Below are 18,147 nucleotides of genomic sequence, written 5' to 3' on the forward strand. Positions count from 1 at the left end.
GGTCTAGTAACCCTACCTAGGGAGATAAGAGGAACCTATGTAGGGCAGCACCTCATTTCTGTCAATGGCCTTTGAGAAATCGTGTCCTCCCTCGAAGAGGGCATGTGTTGCGGTGCGACCTGGCAACCAAACCCTTGTGTTGTGGGTGGAAATGTTTGGATAGCCACAACACCCTATTGGTAGGTCCCTCGATGCTGGGTGTAATCGGACCAATGGGACGCTAGCTAAATGGATCGAGGGACCTAAATAAGCCCATGTACGTGTGTATCATCTGTTGTTGGGACGGGGGCACGGCAGGAATTTCCCCCACTTGGCTGATTGGCTGTTGCCATTTGGGTTTCACCTGCCATGTAGCAAATCGTCACAACTTGTAAGGTTGTGGATAGGCTCTGGTTCAGGTGATAGGGATGGGGGAACGCTCTAGCCATCCCTATGTGAAGGGTATTCAGTTAAAGGAATCCAGGGACTCCATGGTTTGGTCAACCCTGAGAGGGGTTGTGCCCGTGCCTGAGTCCAAGGGGACATCTGGGTGGTGGACTAGCATGACCCCGCTTTCCACTGCTCCAGGTGTTCACCCTTGGCTGACCTATGCTGGTGCCCTGGGTCAGTGCTATCTGCCACGGTGCAGGGAGCTAGTCGAACCAGAGCCTATGCAACCACTCACTTGCTGTAATCAATAAAGTTGTGGCCTAAATTCTGCCAAAAACCAAACCAAAAATTTGAGTCTTGTCTGGATTTATTTTAAGGGGGACGTTAAAGGTCTAAACACACAAACTCATAAGCATAGCATGAGTGTCAAGTAAGAACACAGAGACACAAGGAAGAGCCTGCTGGATTAGGGCAATGGCCCATCTAGTCCAGCATCCTGTTCTCACACCAGAGTCCTCATGCTGGACCCAAGCAGGAGAGCAACACTCTCCCCTCCTGCAGTTTCCAGCAAGTGGGATTCAGAAGCATTGCTGCTTCTAACTGTGGAGGCAGCGCTCAGTCACTACGGCTAGATGCTGGTGACACCCTCGCCCACCCCAGCCCCTCCCACTGGTCTTCAGAGATGTATGTGGCCTCTGACACTAGAGGGAAGGTAAAAAGGTCAAGGACCCCTGGACAGTGAAGTCCAGTCAAAGGCGACTGTGGGGTTGCGGCGCTCATGCCACTTCAGGCCGAGGGATCCGCCATTTGTCCACAGACAGCTTTCCGGTCATGTGGCCAGCAGGACTAGACCGCTTCTGGCGCACAGAGGACGGTGACGAGTGCCAGAGAGCACAGAAACGCCATTTACCTTCCCGCCGCAGCAGTACCTACTGTATTTATCTACTTGCACTGGCATGCTTTTAAACTGCTAGGTTGGCAGGAGCTGGGGCAGAGCAAGGGGAGCTCACCCCGTCGCAGGGATTCGAACTGCCCACCTTCCGATCAGCAAGCCCTGAAGGCTCAGTGGTTTAGACCAGAGCGCCACCCGCATCCTGGCACCAGAGGTGCTACATGCCCATCACTAGCTTTCTCCTTCAATTCGTCTAAGCCCCGTTCAAAGCCATCCCAGCTGGACTGGTGGCCGTAGATCTTGTGGAAGAGAATTCTACCGTCTAACTGTGCACTGACTGGGTGAAGAAGTCACTTTGCCCTGAAACTTCATTGCATGACCCCACTGGGTCCTAGTTGGATAAGAAAGGGAGAGAAATGCCTCTTTATTCACCTTCATCGTGTCCTGAATGATTTTATATGCCTCTTTCTGCCCCTGCTTCCTCACCTCTTTTCTAAACGGAAAAGGCCCCGCTGTTGCCACGGGGCAGTCACTCCACCCATCATTCTGGCTGCCCTTTTCTGAACCTTTTCCAGCTCTGCAATCTCTTTTTTGAGGAGCAAATGCCAGAACTGTACACACAGATTTCCAAATGCAGCACCACCACAGATTTGTATTAACGGAATTACGATATTGGCAGTTTTATTTTCGATCCCTTTGCTAATGAGCAAGGCCTCCGACATCCCTGGATTTGTAAGGACTTAACCTTCCTGCCTCTCCCTCCTTTCCCCCAAAATGCACTGGGCTCTTTTCTTTTCTTTTCTTTTTCTTACAGTCCACATTTCATCTTATATAATGTTTGCTTTGGGGGCTGCCAGATTATGTGAACAGCATTTGTGTTAAAATTATTTACAAACAGAAAAGACAATAAGAAAAGTTTTAGAAAACAAACACTGCTGCCAGGTTCATTGGAGCGCCTTTTAAAAACTGATCAATAGATTTTGAACCAGTTAAATTAATCAGCTAAATGCTGCAGTCCTAATTTCCTTGCTACACCATAGCTTCTAAAATAAGAGCTGCCATTTCCATAGGGAGAAGAGCAGATCACAGCCTAAAGGTGCTAGATTGATTTTCTTCCTTAGAGGACTGGAAAAGTAAGGTCTTGTGGCACTTACCCAACTTCCTGTCTCTAGGGAGGAAGAAACAGGTTCAGCAGGCTTTTATGTTGTTTTCCAAAACCTCCACAACCTGTTTTCCCCAAAGAATGTACTGGAACTGTGGTTTGTCAAGGGTGCTGGGAACTGCAGCTCTGGGAGGGGTAAACTACAGTTCCCAGGATCCTTTGTGGGGAGTCATGTGCTTTAAATATGTGGTGTGGATGCAGACCAGGTATGGAGACTCTCCAGATGTTGGAGGACTGAGCCCCAATTCCCATCAGCCCCAACACACTTGGAAGGAAGAAGTCAGACATCTGGAAGGCCACAAGTTTTCCCATCCCTGCCTTACAGTAAGAATTCACAGAATACTCCATGCCTTTTTAGAAAAGGTGAAAGGCTGCTTGAACAGAGAAGGCCTTACAAACTCACCCCTCTCTCTTTTGGACCATGTTGCAGATTTTCTTTCCTCAGTGATCACTTGAGTCGCCAGGTCAGGAGCATCCAGGACCCTGAGATTTCAGAGCCAAAACCTGGGACTCTGGGGAGACCACTGGTCGTGTCATGGGGGAGGTTCCATACCAGGTCCACACACACTTTGCAACCCTCTCCTCCTCTGGAGCCCAGCCCAGTTCCTTTTCTGTGCTCACTCCCACTACTAAGCCACGGAGATGGAGGTTCATTATGACTCCTCCTACCCCCATGAGAGAGTTTGCCCCACGAGAGAGCTTTCCAAACTTTCCATGTTGGGGACACACTTTTTAGACATGCATCATTTCACGACACAGTAATTCCATTTTACTAGCAAACCGGAGGTTAAACCAATCCCTTTCTAGCCCCTGGAGGAGTGCAGGGAGTGTTCGAGCAACACACCTAACACACTGCAGCCAACACACTAAGGTGTTGCGACACACAGTTTGGAAAACTCAGGTCTATGCAATAATTTGCAGCCAGTTCCTATTGGGCTGAAGCTTGCAAACTGCACATACATCCTTCTTGATGATGATAATGATGATAATAACAACAATCTCACCCATGTGGAGATTCAAACCACCACCACCACTATCTGGAGGGGGCCAGGTAGAACCGGAGACTCCAGGTCAGTCCTGAAGGTCTAGCAGCCCCTCCCCCCCCCCCAGCTCACAATATGCTTGCCTGCCTTTGCTACCAATAATGAGTTCACTGGCATTTATATCCATTATCACCAACGAAGGAACTGTCCTGAGTGAAGGGCCCAAGGCCTCCACTGATATTTTAATTAAAAGTGGGGGGCAGGGCCAGTAATGCCCCCTGGGGTGGCACCGCGTCCTAGTTAAGAAGGCTGGTGTTTGAGAAGGTGATCAAAGCGGGTGCCAATCCTGGCCCAACTGCACTGGCTGCCACTTAGTTTCTGGGCCCAATTCAAAGTGCTGGTTTGAACCTCAAGGACCGCCTCTCCCCATATGAACTGACCCGGACCCTTCCATCATCCTCTGAGGTCCTTTTCCATGTGCCTCCTCCACAAGAGGCCTGGAGAGAACAGGGCCTTTTCCACAATGGCTCCCCATTTGTGGAATTATCTCCCCAAGGAGGTTTGCCTTTGGCTGACTGACAACCAATGTCCTTTTGAATGTGTTGTGGAAGGGGGGTTTTTTGTGTTCATATTTTCATTATATATTTTGTGTTTTTTATGTTCTGATTTTACGTTGTGGTCCGCCCTGAGAACTGCAGGTATAGGGCTGTATACAAATTTTAAAAATAGCAGCAATAATGTGCCTGTGTGCTTCCTCCTCATGGAATCATAGACATATAGAAGTGGAAGGTGCCCTGAGGGTCCTCTAGTCCAACCCCCACAACACAGGAATGTCAACTGAAGCTTCCATGACCGATGGCCATCCAACCTCTGCCTGAAAACCTCCAACAAAGGAGAGTCCATCACCTTCTGTGGTTGTTTGTTCCATTGTCAGGCGGCTGAATGTTCACTCGGAAATCTCCTTTCCTGTCATTTGAATCTCTTATTTCCGGTCCCAGCCTCTGGAGCAGCAGAAAATAAGCTTGCTCCATCTTCCATGTGACAGCTCTTTAGATGGGTCTACTCTGAGTCAAATTTAATTAGCTGCAGACAGTGAGGCTAATGAGGACACAAAGTCCATAGGGGAAAGGTACAAAGATGAGCCTGTGATCTTCTTCCTAGGGTGCAAAATTCTTTGTCAAACACCTGCCTCTGCCTATCTGGAGAGATATAAAGAGGGGCGAAAGAAATCCCTCCAGGGCAATTAACACCTCCTGTGAATCACTGCTGTTCAAAAAGAGAACAGAAAGAAAAAACCCACACCAGCTTATCTGAAAATGTTCACTTGGCAGAAAAGAGAGAAAGAAATCAAAACTTTGCTTTAATTGTCTATTTTCCCTGCCTCGCACATTGCCACGCACACAGCTCTCCTGGGATTACTGGACGTGGCCTCAGATTTCACCAGGAAAAAGTGCACTTTGTTGCATTTCTGGTGAGGAAGCTCATTGCATGCGTGCAGCACAACTCAGAGCAATTCACAACAGCCTGGAGTAGTGGCTAGAGAGCTGGCTAGGCTGGGAGAGACCTGGGTTCAAATCCCCTAACTTGGTCATATGACCAACTTTGGGCCACAGTCACTGTTTCCCAGTCTAGCCTACCTCACAGGGTCCTAGCTAACAGGACCAGTGGTCAGGGATGATGGGAGTTGTAGTCTCAAAACATCTGGAGGGCCGAGTTTGGGGTGCCTGGACTAGAATCATAAACAAGTCACCAGCATAACAGCTCATCCTAAGATTGACTGCCTCAGCTCTTCATCTGCGCTGTTGACCTGCACATCTAAACCTGCTGCACATCAAATTTCACAGACATAACTTTTTCACATCTCCTAAAATACTTTTTTTGGTTGTTGTTTAAAAAATAAGTTGACTCCATCATTAATTTGCCCTGGGTCACCACTGCATATTTTATTGTCCAGTAGATTTTTACTGCTGCTTTGCACACAGACAATCCAAGGATCCTGGAAACTAGAGTTTAACAGTGTTTGAAATTAGCCAGGAGCCAGGCGCATTTTGCACCTGGCTTTCAACCACTTCTGACCAAGTGAAGATGCCTGGGTGCCAGGATGGCGCCTGACGTCTCCCCCATCTGGGGATCCTTGGATCTGGACTGTTTTCACACGCTAATATCACATCCTGTAGAATTCTATCCGTTATATTTTATCTGCACAATCTAAATGAATTTCAGGAACCAAAATGCTTTTTCTGTGCAGCCTGAACAGGAGCAGTGAACAACATCATAGTGAGTTGTTGTCACTTGTCTTCGCCCTGCTCACAGTTGAGAAGAATATTCCTGCGTTATGAATGGTCCGTGTCACCAATAAGAAAAAGAGGTTGGAATATAGGCCAATAGATATGTGAACTGGATAAAGTGACTTTTCATCTTTAAGTTCTCAAAGCTCTTAATCTAGCTCAAGGTTGTCATCTGCGCTAGCCAGATGTTTAACTGAGAATCAATCACAGTCAGTCCATCATTTGAAAAATAAGATTTTAGAGCCGTGTTGCCCCCAAATGGCAACTAGACGTTCCATTTTGCTTACTGAAACCTTTATTGTCCAGTAGATTTTTACTGATGCTTTGCACACAGACAATCCAAGGATCCTGGAAACTATAGTTTAGCAGTTTACCTTGGTTTAAGGAGCCATTTGGTGCCTGGCTTATATTTCTGAGGTTTTTTTACACTGGTTAAGGATGCTGGGAATTGTAGCTTGGGGTAAACTACAGTTCCCAGGTTTTTATGGGGTCGATTTTCTTATTGACCACCACCTTGGGGAACTGCAAGGAAGCTGGTATAAAAATGTTTAAATACGTGAAACAGTTAAGTGCCAATCATCAAATGCCTGGTAACCAAGTAAGATCACTTGTCTGTTTGAATGAATGCTTCAAAGCCGCCCTTTGAATTGGAAAAGTTAACTTTGTAGATTTCAATCTACCCTTTGGCATTCCCATAAACAAACCATTTTTTTCACCAAATCAGTTGCGTAGTTATGAGGACTAGAAACTTAGTATTTTGCGGGGTGGGGGAGGGGAGGGAGAGAGACTTGCAAAAATTAGGATGTGCAAGATTGCATTTAAGAACCATGCTGCAAAATGGCACAAATCTTGGGGGTTGCTTGCAAAAGGGGCCTTGTACTGTATTTCACATACCTGATCTGGCTGGGTTGGCCCTTCCTCAGCAGTCAAGAGGGCTTTGCTCCTGTTCAGGTCAGAAGCTTCCACTTTGATGAGTCTGTGCTTGGGGGAGCCGTACTTCCCTTCCAAACTGATTCCTGCAGAAGCAGCAGCAGCAGCAGCAGCAGCAACCCCCTTGTTTGGGGAGCCTTCCGGATCCGGATCCGGTTTCCCGTTGCCATCTTCGTAGGGATCCTCAAAATCCAAGCTCTTCTGAGCTCGGTATGCTTTCAAGATCTCACTTTCGGTGTAATCTGGTTTGGGGGGCTGTGGGGGAGACCTCCTGCTCCCAAAACTCAAGTAATCCTTAAACCACTTGGCCATTTGTCCCCCTTACCCAACAACAAAGCTGCTGATCCCTCTTGGCAGAAGACACCAAGCCGGAAGGAGAGAGGAGTCTCAAACTGCACCCAGCTAATCCTTCATGGGTCAATGTGATTCATAATCCAAATCAGGAGTCTGCACCTGCCCTTAAGAGATGAGAGAGAAAAAGAGAAGCATTTCTGGTGTTATTACAATCTGAAATATACCCAGTTGAAAAAGACATTCTGGCTTTCTGTAATCCTGTGTTCTCTGTAATCCGAGCGTGTCTGATGGTGTTGTGAGGGCGGGGAGGGGGGAGATCGAAAGCAACCTCAACCCACATGCCATCAGCTCACTGAGGAATTACTCCTGTCCTGGGGGGAAATAAGATATCTGGAGCATAACTGAGGTTAGTGGCTTAAGAGACTGACCTACAAATCAGGAGGCTGGGTGTTCAAATGTATTCCCTGTACTTTGCAGATTTGGGCAGCTCATTATCTCACCATCTCCCCCACTCCTAAATACAGCCTTGGCCTACCTCACTGGGTTGTTGTGAGGATATGACTGACATAAATCACTCCAGACACCCCTGGGGGGGGGAATGCTCCAAAATGTGGCCCAGGTGCCAGATCTCATCTCTGCCCAAGTCTAAGCAAACTCTCAACCTCCTGCTTGGAAATATGAGGACCACCATACTTGCCTGCCTTACAGAGTTGTTGTAAGGATCACCAAAATAAACACACAGAATCTGGTGCATGCAAATTTTGCAATGCACTGTCCATTTCAAGTCAAGGTTTCTTGCACAGGAAAATGATTCTGATGGATCTCACCTCTGGTATTTTAGGTATTAATGCCCAAATAGAGGCAGAGGAGAGACATTTAAGAAGTGGTTATTTAGCAGGGAAATTAATCACACACACACCCACACACACCCTCCCCAGAGACCCACATTCTCAAGCTTTGCAAAATATAAAGTTACATCTCTATGCTGCCTGTCTCAGCCAAAGTATTTTTCCTCTCCTCAAAAATGTCCAAAGAATGAGTTTTATATTTGGGAAGGGGGCTTTGAAGAGGGGGAAGCGTTAAGATGCATTCAATTCTAACTGAAAATATATCAGACCAACCACAACACACACACAAACCAACCTTCCAAACACCAGTTCTTAATGGACACACCAGAATAGAAACCCCAGTGAGCTCACTGAGGCTTGCAAGAGAACCAGGCTAGTAGCAAGCGTTCTAGAACTGACGGCGGCTTACTTCAGAGTAGACCCCTTAGACTGAGGAACCCCCCCCAATAAGACGAGCACCTCCATAGACATTCTTGTTTGGGTCAAAAGGTAGCCCCCTCCAAAAAAAGTGTTTTAGGGTTATAGCCAAGAAATTTTTACTCAGAGTAGACCCACTGAAAGTAATGGGCCAAAATTAGGCACGTGCCTTAATTTCAATGGTGAGACGGAGCAGGACCTTATTTACGTGGCAGAATTCTAGATGCGTCTACTCAGAGGTAAGCTCAGTTGAACTCAGGGCTTTTACTTCCAAGTAAACTGTAGCCTTAATCACAATTCCTTTTTTTAAAGCCCTAAAATGGGTTTAGGATACTAAGAGTCTAGGATACTAAGGTCTTACTAAGATCGTTCTTACCTACTCAGAATCAAGTCCCACTGATTTCAATGGGGGTTACTGCCAAGTAAGGATCTGTAGGATTGCAGCCTTAATTTTTAAGTATTTACAGTACTTGTTTCAGAATGAATGGGGGGAAAGAGAGAGAGAAATAAGACATTTACCAGTTTCTTTTGATCCGAGGGGAAATTCAGCCAAAGGTGATTTTCTGGTGTAAAAACATATTTATAATTCGAAAATAAAAACGAATGCCACACCATTTAACAACTCATCCAAAACCCCTTCCAGGATCAGCCAGGTCCTGTTCCTGCCGGGTCCAGTCACCTCCTTCAAGTCCATTCACACAAAGTTGAGGAGTTATTCTTATTATTTTAAAAATAAATTTATAGAGCAGATCAAAACGACCGTCTTCTTTCCCCTTCTTTGTCCGTACCGGCTCTCCTAGTTTTATTACCCCCCATGCAAACAAAAACCTTGCTTCCCTTATTTATGTCCACTGCTAGCAATATTCTTTGGGGTGGGGGGAGATAACACAGAGTGAGAAAATGAAGACGGATCCAATCAGCTCCTAATCCGGGCAGACCCTCCTGCAAATCAAAAGCAACATTGTCCCACCACTCTGCAGAGAAGCAGGCGAAGGCACACGCCATCCCATAATTTTGCTACTCTGTGGCTGGTGGCGCTTCCATTGATCTGTTGCAAAGAGACCCCAAAACAAAACACACAAAGAGAGAGAGAGAGAGAGAGCGCAGGGATCTTTCTTTGGAAGCAAAGGAAAGAAGAAAAGATGGGGAGGAAGGAGGGGGAAAGAAAAAGAAATTAAAAAAGCTCCTCAGCCAACCAAACCCTTTTGCAGGCTCCCAGCTCTCCACCCCTTTTTCCAAGGGAGATCTGCAAAAGCTGGTCTGGAGAAGGAGAAACTTTCAACTGAGCAAGCTGGTCTGGGATGGCTGCTCAGCTGTGTTTCAATATTTCAATATGCCCCTTTAAAAATGGGGGGGGGGGTCGGGAGCCTTACTCCTCTGGGGATTATCCAGATGTGAGGTGTGTGTGTGTTCCTCGGGGGGGGGGGGTTATGCAGAGATGCTCTCCATCACCCTCAGCCAGCCCTAAAGTAACAACAAGCAAAGACACACACTGGATTTACTTTTTTCTTCCTGGTGTGTGTGTGTGTGTGTGTGTCTAAAGATGATGATGATGGTGATGAAAACACACACACAAACTTCTTTTTCACTTCTTTGGTTTTGCTGCTTTAGGTTTATATTGGAAAATATCGCTAAAAATAAAAGATCTGGGGATGATTCAGAGATATTTCCCGCACTATATGTAAATATGTGCTTGTTTGTGTGTGTAAATATATTATTGTTATTATTATTATTATTATTATTATTATTAATCGAACACACACACAAGCCCAGTCAAACCCATAAGATTTAAACAGCAGCAGCTCAGATCTCAAAGCAGCAGAGAAAAAGGAATGAAGGGGAAAGAAGAAAAGGAAGGAAGGATCTTTTCCCTTCCCTCCCATTTTTCTTTCTTTCTTGGGAAATGGCAAGCTTCAAAGGCGGGGGGGGGGGTAACAGGTTGCTGGTATTTTTGGGTTGGTTTTTTTTTTTTTAAACGGTTTGGAAAGGGTGAGGGAGGAGGAGAAGGGGAAAGAAAGGGGGAAAGTGAGGAGGGCGATTGCTCTCTCTGCAGCTAAGCAGAGCATCATCTTTTGCACGACGCGACACAGCAGCGCTTAACTCAAAGGAGTTCTATTTTTTAAACCCCCTTGCATATTTTCATTGAAGCGTAGGTTGCGTGCGGGGGGGGTGAAGGTTAAAGAGTCCTTCAGCTTCGGTGGGTTTAGCGGGGGGGGGAGAAAGCCAACATCCAGCCGCCCCCCCCCCGTTCCTTTGCAGTTATTTTTTTATTTCGAGGGTGGGTGGAAGGAAATTAGCTTTTTTTAAAAAACGTCATAAACATTTGCTTTGGGGACGACGACTGTATTTCTGTCTTCCAGCTCCTAGCCTCAACATGGCTTGCAAAAAATAGAAAAGTCGGTCGGTGTGTGTGTGTGTGTGGCCTGGGGGGGGGGTCAAACTCGCAAGCAGAACAAAGGGTAAAACGTGTGAGTGGGGCAATGAAAACTTGTGCGCAAAACGTGCCTGGGTATTACACTGGCATCCCTTTTTAGAGAGAGGGATTGAGGAGAGAGAGAGAGAGTAAGAGAGAGAAAGAGAGAGAGAGAGAGAGAGAGAGAGAGAGAGAGAGAGAGAGGAGGGAAAAGGAAAAAGAGAATCTTTGTGTTTCTTCTCCCTCCCTGCTGTGTGAAAGAGTGTATGAGTGTGTGCTGAGAGGCTGTGTGCTTCCGTCTGTGATGGTGAGAGAGGGTCAGAGAGAGCTTTCCATATAACTGCAGGACCCTATTAAGAAGGGGCAGAATAGGGGGGGGCAATTAACATCCTGGCATTTTACCCTGGTCAGTTTCACCAGAATAAAACTTTCTCCCTTTTTATTCTACAAGATGAGGAGACTGGTGGGGGAGACTGAAGGGGAAAATGTTTCGGCCACTTCTCTGCCTTACAATTAATTTTGCGGGGGGGGGGGGAGAGAGAGACCTGCATCTCTTCCACCAAGAAACATCAGTTAATGGAGTAGCCATTTCCAAATTGGGGGTGGGGGATGGGTTTGAAACTGGCGAAAATGATGGAAGGGGGGGGGAACCATTGGAGATTAAGCCCCAACACAGCAGATTTTTGAAGGGTAAGGAAGACAGCACACTCTTTCATTAAGTAACTGAGCTTATGTGGTTCTGTTTATAATAAGTAATTTTTTTAAATTCTTTTGATGTACTGGAGTTCTTTTTGTACACACAACACCCCCCCAAAAAGGGACTCTAAAATATTCGAACAAGTTGTTGTTGCCAGAGAAGATCCACCTCTGTTTTGGAGTGAATGAATCTCGGTTTGTATATGAAATTTCCAGAGAGAGAGAGAGAGAGAGAGAGAGACTTCATCACAGAAGAGATGGAGAGAGAGAATAGATTAAGGCATAGCACAGTTGTGTGTGTGACACACACATAGCTATGATGCCTCAATCCATTCTTACAACCCGCCCCCACTATCTCTTTAAATAACAAAGAAGGAGAAACATCATATTTCCCAGTAATCTGACCCAACCATTTCTGGCTCTTGAATGTCACCCGCCTGCCTTTTCCTCTTAAGGATGGTTGGCGAAATTGATTGGGAAAGAGGAGGGGGAGGGGGAGCTGGTATTGATCGGACTGTGAGGTCCATTCAACAACCCCCCCCCCCAACTTCCCCCTTAACACTAAACCCCTGGAGAACGTGCTCTCCTCTTCCCCTCCCCACCCCGCCTTTAACCATACAGTACTTAATGGGCATTTTGTAGTTTCGATTTCACTCCCCCCACTCCCCTGGGGCATCTGGGGGCGGGGTTGATATTGACCATCAGATGGGAAAGGGTGTGTGTGTGTGTGTGTGTGCGCGCCCCCCCCCCCGCACTGACAGAGGGGAGAGGGGGAAGTCAGAGCTGAGAGATATTTCGGAGGGGACACACACACGCAGCCTGCCTCCTCTGGTTAGACAGGGGACATTTTGCTCCAGAGACCTCTGCCTTGTAGTTTTTACAACCTTGCTAGGAATTAGAGATGGGTAGATGGATAGACAGATGAGAGAGAGAGAGATGAACAGATAGATAAGTAGAAAGACAGATAGAACAGAATAATAGATAGATATAGAAGAGTGAGAAATGGATTGGATAGAGATATGAGAGAGAGAGAGAGAGAGAGAGAGATAGTTCATTGTCCAAAAAAAAGCAGAGATATGGGGAAATAAAAAAGAGGGACACCTGCAGGGAAATGCAGATGGAGAGAGGTGTGTAGGATTGTTTTTTTCAGGCAAGAATGGGTGTGTGTGTGTGAATGGAATTAAAAAGTCTGCACCAAGGATCCAGATACCTTCACTGGCTCTGTGTGTGTGTTTGTGTAAGAGAGATCACCAGAAGATAATAATTTCAAGGTGGTGTTTCGCCTTGGGAGGGGGACACAAGCCCCCCTGGCTGCTTCGTTCTTCTTCCACCATGGAGGAGAGGGCTATGGAAGGCTCCTGGCCACCATGGCTGTGCTCTTGCCTCCACAGCTGGGGGGGGAGGGGGCTCTTGCCCTTGGGTCCTGTTAGAGGGTTTCCCAGTGTGGCCCTGAGAGAGGCGGATGCTAGACTGGGTGACCCCCCTTTGGCCTGATCCAGAAGGCTCTGCTTATATTCTTATGTGTCCTCCTCCCTTCTCCACAAAACAGGTGGACCAGCAGTAAGAAAAAGGCTCTCTCATTACAGAGTTAGGTTTTTTTTTTTTAACCTCTTATCCATAGGGTCGAGCAGATCTGACAATCTCCATTTCTCTGTTTTTTATTCCCCCTCCCCATAGATGTAGCCAGGATTTTTGTTAGGGATCAGGCCTTTGTTAGTGGGGACAGGCCTTTGGGGGGCATAACCTCAGTTAGCCATGTATTTTTATTGATTGGGGGGGCAGCCTCCTGTCCTCCCCCAATCTTTTAAGATCAATTCTCCTCACTTCCACATCAGTTGGCAAATTTTAAAATAAAAGTCCTCGTGAAAGTTCATCAGAATCTTAGTGCCTATTTCTCAGAAAACACACATTTGTGTAGGCACTTTCCCCTAACATACACATTATATATTTTTTGCAAAATAGTTGCCCCAAATAGGGGACGCAGGTGGCGCTGTGGGTTAAACCACAGAGCCTAGGGCTTGTCGATCAGAAGGTTGAATCCCCGTGAGTGATGGGGTGAGCACCTGTTGCTCGGTCCCAGCTCCTGCCAACCTAGCAGTTTGAAAGCACATCAAAGTGCAAGTAGATAAATAGGTACCGCTCCAGCGGGAAGGTAAACGGTGTTTCCGTGCGCTGCTCTGGTTCGCCAGAAGCGGCTTAGTCATGCTGGCCACATGACCCGGAAGCTGTACGCTGGCTCCCTCGGCCAGTAAAGCGAGATGAGCGCCGCAACCCCAGTTGTCCACGACTGGACCTAATGGTCAGGGGTCCCTTTATCTTTACCTAGTTGCCCCAAATATAACACACTTTCACCTTTAATCTGCACTAATACCTGGAGATGCCAGGACTGAACCAGAGACCTTTTGCTTTACCAGTGAGCTACAGCCCTGACCTGCTGTGGTCCTTCCTTGTTTTGGACCCCGAACCTGCTTCTGGCCCACAAAGACTGACAGTTTCCACCCTCCCTGGTCCCCAACAGACCAAGGCTTGGTAGTCTCTCAGCACTGCTCCACCATTTAAGTAAAGTAAATGTTGCTGGACTACAACTCCCACCATCCCTGCCCATTGGCCACGCTTGTTGGAGCAGATGCAAGTCGGAGTCCCCATCCCTGATGTATAGAGATGCTTACAGACCTACTGCTGCGTAGTGCAGGAGTGGGGAACCTTTGGGCCTTTAACAACCTTTGTTGTTCAGCCACAAACAACAGCTGCCATCATCCCTGGCCATTGGCCATGCCTGCTGAGGCTGATGGGAGTTGAAGTCCAGTAACAAAGATTCCCAGTACCTGATTTAAAAACTTAATGTATATGGTTGGTTTAGGTTTGTTTGTTTTTAAAAGCTGGGCTTCAGCTTCATGGTTGGTGGTTGGTGGGAAGATGGTCAGAAAAGTCACCTGTCTCTTGAGAGACAATGCCTCTGTGGATGAAGTCAAACCGCTGTGCTAGCAGCACCCAAGTGCCCGCCCCGGGATGCAAGCCTGGGCAGTGCGCATGGAGGTCATGGGTCACCCAGATGACAAGACACCTCTCCCAGACTCACTGATGGGGTCCAAAGGAAAACACCATCCAGCCGCCTTAGGGACTCCACTCCAGATTGGCGTGGGGTTTCCTCCTGAGCCTTTTCTTCTCCCGGAGATGTTCCACAAGGCAGTGGAGGTTTAGGATCAGAGTTTTCCTTCTCCAAGATGGGCTCCCTTCCCAGGTAGACGAGCCCCATCCTCCACCCTCTCTGGGCAGGCGGGTGAAATTGATTGTGCCAGAAATTACTTGCGGACCTGGTTCAGTCAATTGCACAACTCTCTTTGTTGAATTGCATTTACAGAGTGTTGGGGTGGTCGTTTGCATGGATAACAAGGAGGCAAAATTGAATGAGTTGTGTGTGAAGCAGCATAGTGGGCCAAGGCACATGCTTCAGGTGCCCAACTTGGCCCAGGCTCCAATGGAGCCATAATCACAAACCAGGGCCCCTCTGCCTCCTGATGCCCAGCAGAGGAAGCGAGAGAGGGAGGAGGAAAGGGAGCTGAAAGGCAGAGTCAAGAGGGTGAAATCACTCCAAAATGCTTGGGAGTTGTTTAAAAGCACAATTTTGGAAAGTCAACTGGGATGGATACCACCAAGAGGACACCAGCGTGGTTGATAAGCAGCGTCAAATAAGCTATGGAAGGCAAGAAAGCTTTCTTCAAAAAACCAAAGTCTTGCCCAAATGAAGAGAACAAAAAGGAACACAAACTTTGTTTTTGTGTTTTTTAAAGCAAGCAGAAAGTGAGGAGGAATTAAAGAACCTTTTAATGAGGGTGAAAGAGGAGAGCGGAAAATATGGTCTGAAGCTCAACATCAAAAAAACTAAGATCATGGCCACTGGTCCCATCACCTCCTGGCAAATAGAAGGGGAAGAAATGGAGGCAGTGAGAGATTTTACTTTCTTGGGCTCCATGATCACTGCAGATGGTGACAGCAATCACGAAATTAGAAGACGCCTGCTTCTTGGGAGAAAAGCAATGACAAACCTAGACAGCATCTTAAAAAGCAGAGACATCACCTTGCCGACAAAGGTCCGTATAGTTAAAGCTATGGTTTTCCCAGTAGTAATGTACGGAAGTGAGAGCTGGACCATAAAGAAGACTGATTGCTGAAGAATTGATGCTTTTGAATTCTGGTGCTGGAGGAGACTCTTGAGAGTCCCATGGACTGCAAGAAGATCAAACTTATCCATCCTTAAAGAAATCAGCCCTGAGTGCTCACTGGAAGGACTGATCCATGAGAAGAGAAGACTCCCTGGAAAAGACCCTGGTGTTGGGAAAGATGGAGGGCACAAGGGCACAAGGAGAAGGGGACGGCAGAGGATGAGATGGTTGGACAGTGTTCTCGAAGCAACTAGCATGAGTTTGGCCAAACTGTGGGAGGCAGTGGAGGATAGGGGTGCCTGGCGTGCTCTGGTCCATGGGGTCACGAAGAGTCGGACACGACTGAACGACAACAACAACAACAAAAGCAAGGAGACCTCCAAGAACCCTTCCAGCCTATTGATTCTATGAAACCCAGCTCTGAGCTAAAGTTTTTGCGTGGTGTGTGTAATTTTGAGTGGGGAAACAAGAGCTTCTGCTGAGAAGGAAAAGAAAACACACACTCTCTACCACAATCACGAGACAGCAGTCTTGATTCCATGTCATCTCTTGTGACATATAGAGCAATGATGCTCGTAACAGGAGAAAGTGGCAAATGGTGATTTATGAAGAGACATCAATGCCTGAAGCAAGACGTCCCCAGCCAAGCAAAGGGGGGAAAGTGAGACAGGGAGGTACTGTTAAGGCAACAACGCCCCTCGTTTCCCAAGCGGATGTTTCCTATTCCGTGGAGTGGCAAAAACATCTTCTGCAAATAAAGTCTGGGTGCTCTCCCATTTGTATAAATAGCGACCAAGTGGGAGGGCTGGCAGAGATCTATAAAATAATAATTTAATAAATGCTGCAGAGAGAAAGCAAGGAAAGAATCCACTAGTTTCTTCCCAGGATATCCTGCAAATGGGCAAAAGGAAGTGCCTTCATTGTGGTACACAGGATTAATCTATGGAACTCACTGCCAATGTGTTTTGTGATGGGCAGCTCGCATATTTATACATTCTTTTAAAATAAATATCAGTATAGGTAAGTTTTTAAAAAATCACTGCAGTGTAATGACAGCCTTACAATTTTATGTATGTAGGAAGATAAGTATAGGGTTGGGTTTTTAAATCAGGGCTTGACACCCGGAATGGAATTTCCCAGCTCAGGGTCACCATCCATCATCTGGAACTTCTCACATCATCTGGAATGTCGCCCGCGCAAGTTTCATTTCAATGGGGTTTTTGGCAGTCCATGGCACCCCAAAATCTTTTCCTGGAAGCAGTGAGCAATCAGGGTGCAATAGCTTTCAATTCCGGTTGAAAACCAGAACCTCATGGATAAAGAGGGGGGAAAGAAACAGCTTCTAAAACCCTCGTGTGTGTTTTGGGCAATGTGCTCTTCGACAAGGGTGAAATCTTTGGCATTAGGGAATGCTTTCCCACCCACCTCCCAGATGTTCAAGGAATTGCTTTTAAACACACACAGTGATATTGCTGTTATGTACTGAGCTGAATCCTAGAACAATAGGATCCAGAATGCAGCAGTCTGATTGGTCCATGAACTGTCGGCCCACAAGGGGTGCCTGTTATGGGGAAGCAGGGTCGTTGTTCCCCAGTCCCTCCGCAAAAGGGTCCTCACAGCCCTACATGAGACACACCCAGGGGTAGTGAGAATGAAGGCCCTCACAAGGAGTTATGTGTGGTGGCCAGGGATTGACGGAGAGATAGAGGCCTGGGTCAAACACTGCCAGACCTGCCAAGAATCCCGCCCAGATCCCCCAAGGGCCCCAGTGCAGTCCTGGGAGTCTGCCCGAGCACCATGGTCACGCCTGCACGTGGACTTCGCGGGCCCCTTCCAGAGGAAAACATTCTTCATATTGGTGGACTCCTACACCAAATGACTGGAGGTCGCACTGGTACTGTCCATTTCTACGACCGCAGTCATCTGGGTACTACGTAGGCTGTTTGCAACCCACAGCTCCCTGACACCCTCGTCTTGGACAACGGAACCGCACTTACGTCAGAAGAATTCCAGACCTTCACAGCGCAGAACACCATCTGCCACATCTGCTCAGCACCATTCCACCCTGCCACCAATGGCCAAGCCAAGTGCATGGTGTGGACCACCAAGGACAACCTCCGCCACATGACGCAAGAGGACTGGGAGTACCACCTCGCCACATTCCTTCTAGCACAGCACAACACCCCCAGCACAACGACAGGCCGGAGCCCAGCTGAACTATTAATGTGCTGACGCCTTGCAATCAGACTGGACCGCCTTCACCCCAACAGAGCTCAGGATGAGGTAGTGGTGGGGGAAGGCAGGAACCCCCTGACCTTCATGGCCCAGTTGCGACTCCCCCTCCCCCCTCAGTGCCGGATAAACCTCGGATCCAGAATGCAGCAGTCTGATTAGTCCACAGGAGCCACCCAATCCAGCTCCAGGTGGAAGTAAATCAGCGACTTGATTGGCCTGCAAGAGCAGCCTATCAGGCTCCTGGAGGAAGTGAATCTGCAACCTGATTGGCCTATAGGTGTAGCCCGGAATTAGCCAATCACGTGGGGCCCATTGTGTAAATAATGTATTTATAGCAGACTTTTGGGGGAAAGATCCATTTGTTGCTACTATGAGCCGAATAAAGAGCATGAAATTCACACTTGACTCCGAGTATATTTCAATTGCATTTTGGGATATTCCAGCTTTGGGCTGTAAA

The 18,147-nt window shown here is 47.3% G+C and overlaps 1 protein-coding gene across 3 annotated transcripts in view; it reads right to left on the bottom strand.

Moving 5' to 3' along the window:
* SHD (Src homology 2 domain containing transforming protein D) overlaps positions 1-7,082 on the bottom strand; it is a 28,291-nt gene extending 21,209 nt beyond the window's left edge. For all 3 annotated transcript variants that reach the window (XM_033136729.1, XM_033136728.1, XM_033136731.1), the window contains exon 1: positions 6,589-7,082. In XM_033136729.1, the coding sequence (XP_032992620.1) occupies positions 6,589-6,936 (348 nt within the window). In that variant the 5' untranslated portion in view covers positions 6,937-7,082. The remainder of the gene's footprint in view (positions 1-6,588) is intronic.
* Positions 7,083-18,147: the final 11,065 nt, after the last annotated feature.

Source organism: Lacerta agilis, chromosome 18, assembly GCF_009819535.1.
Source record: "Lacerta agilis isolate rLacAgi1 chromosome 18, rLacAgi1.pri, whole genome shotgun sequence".
Taxonomy (NCBI): Eukaryota; Metazoa; Chordata; class Lepidosauria; order Squamata; family Lacertidae; genus Lacerta; species Lacerta agilis.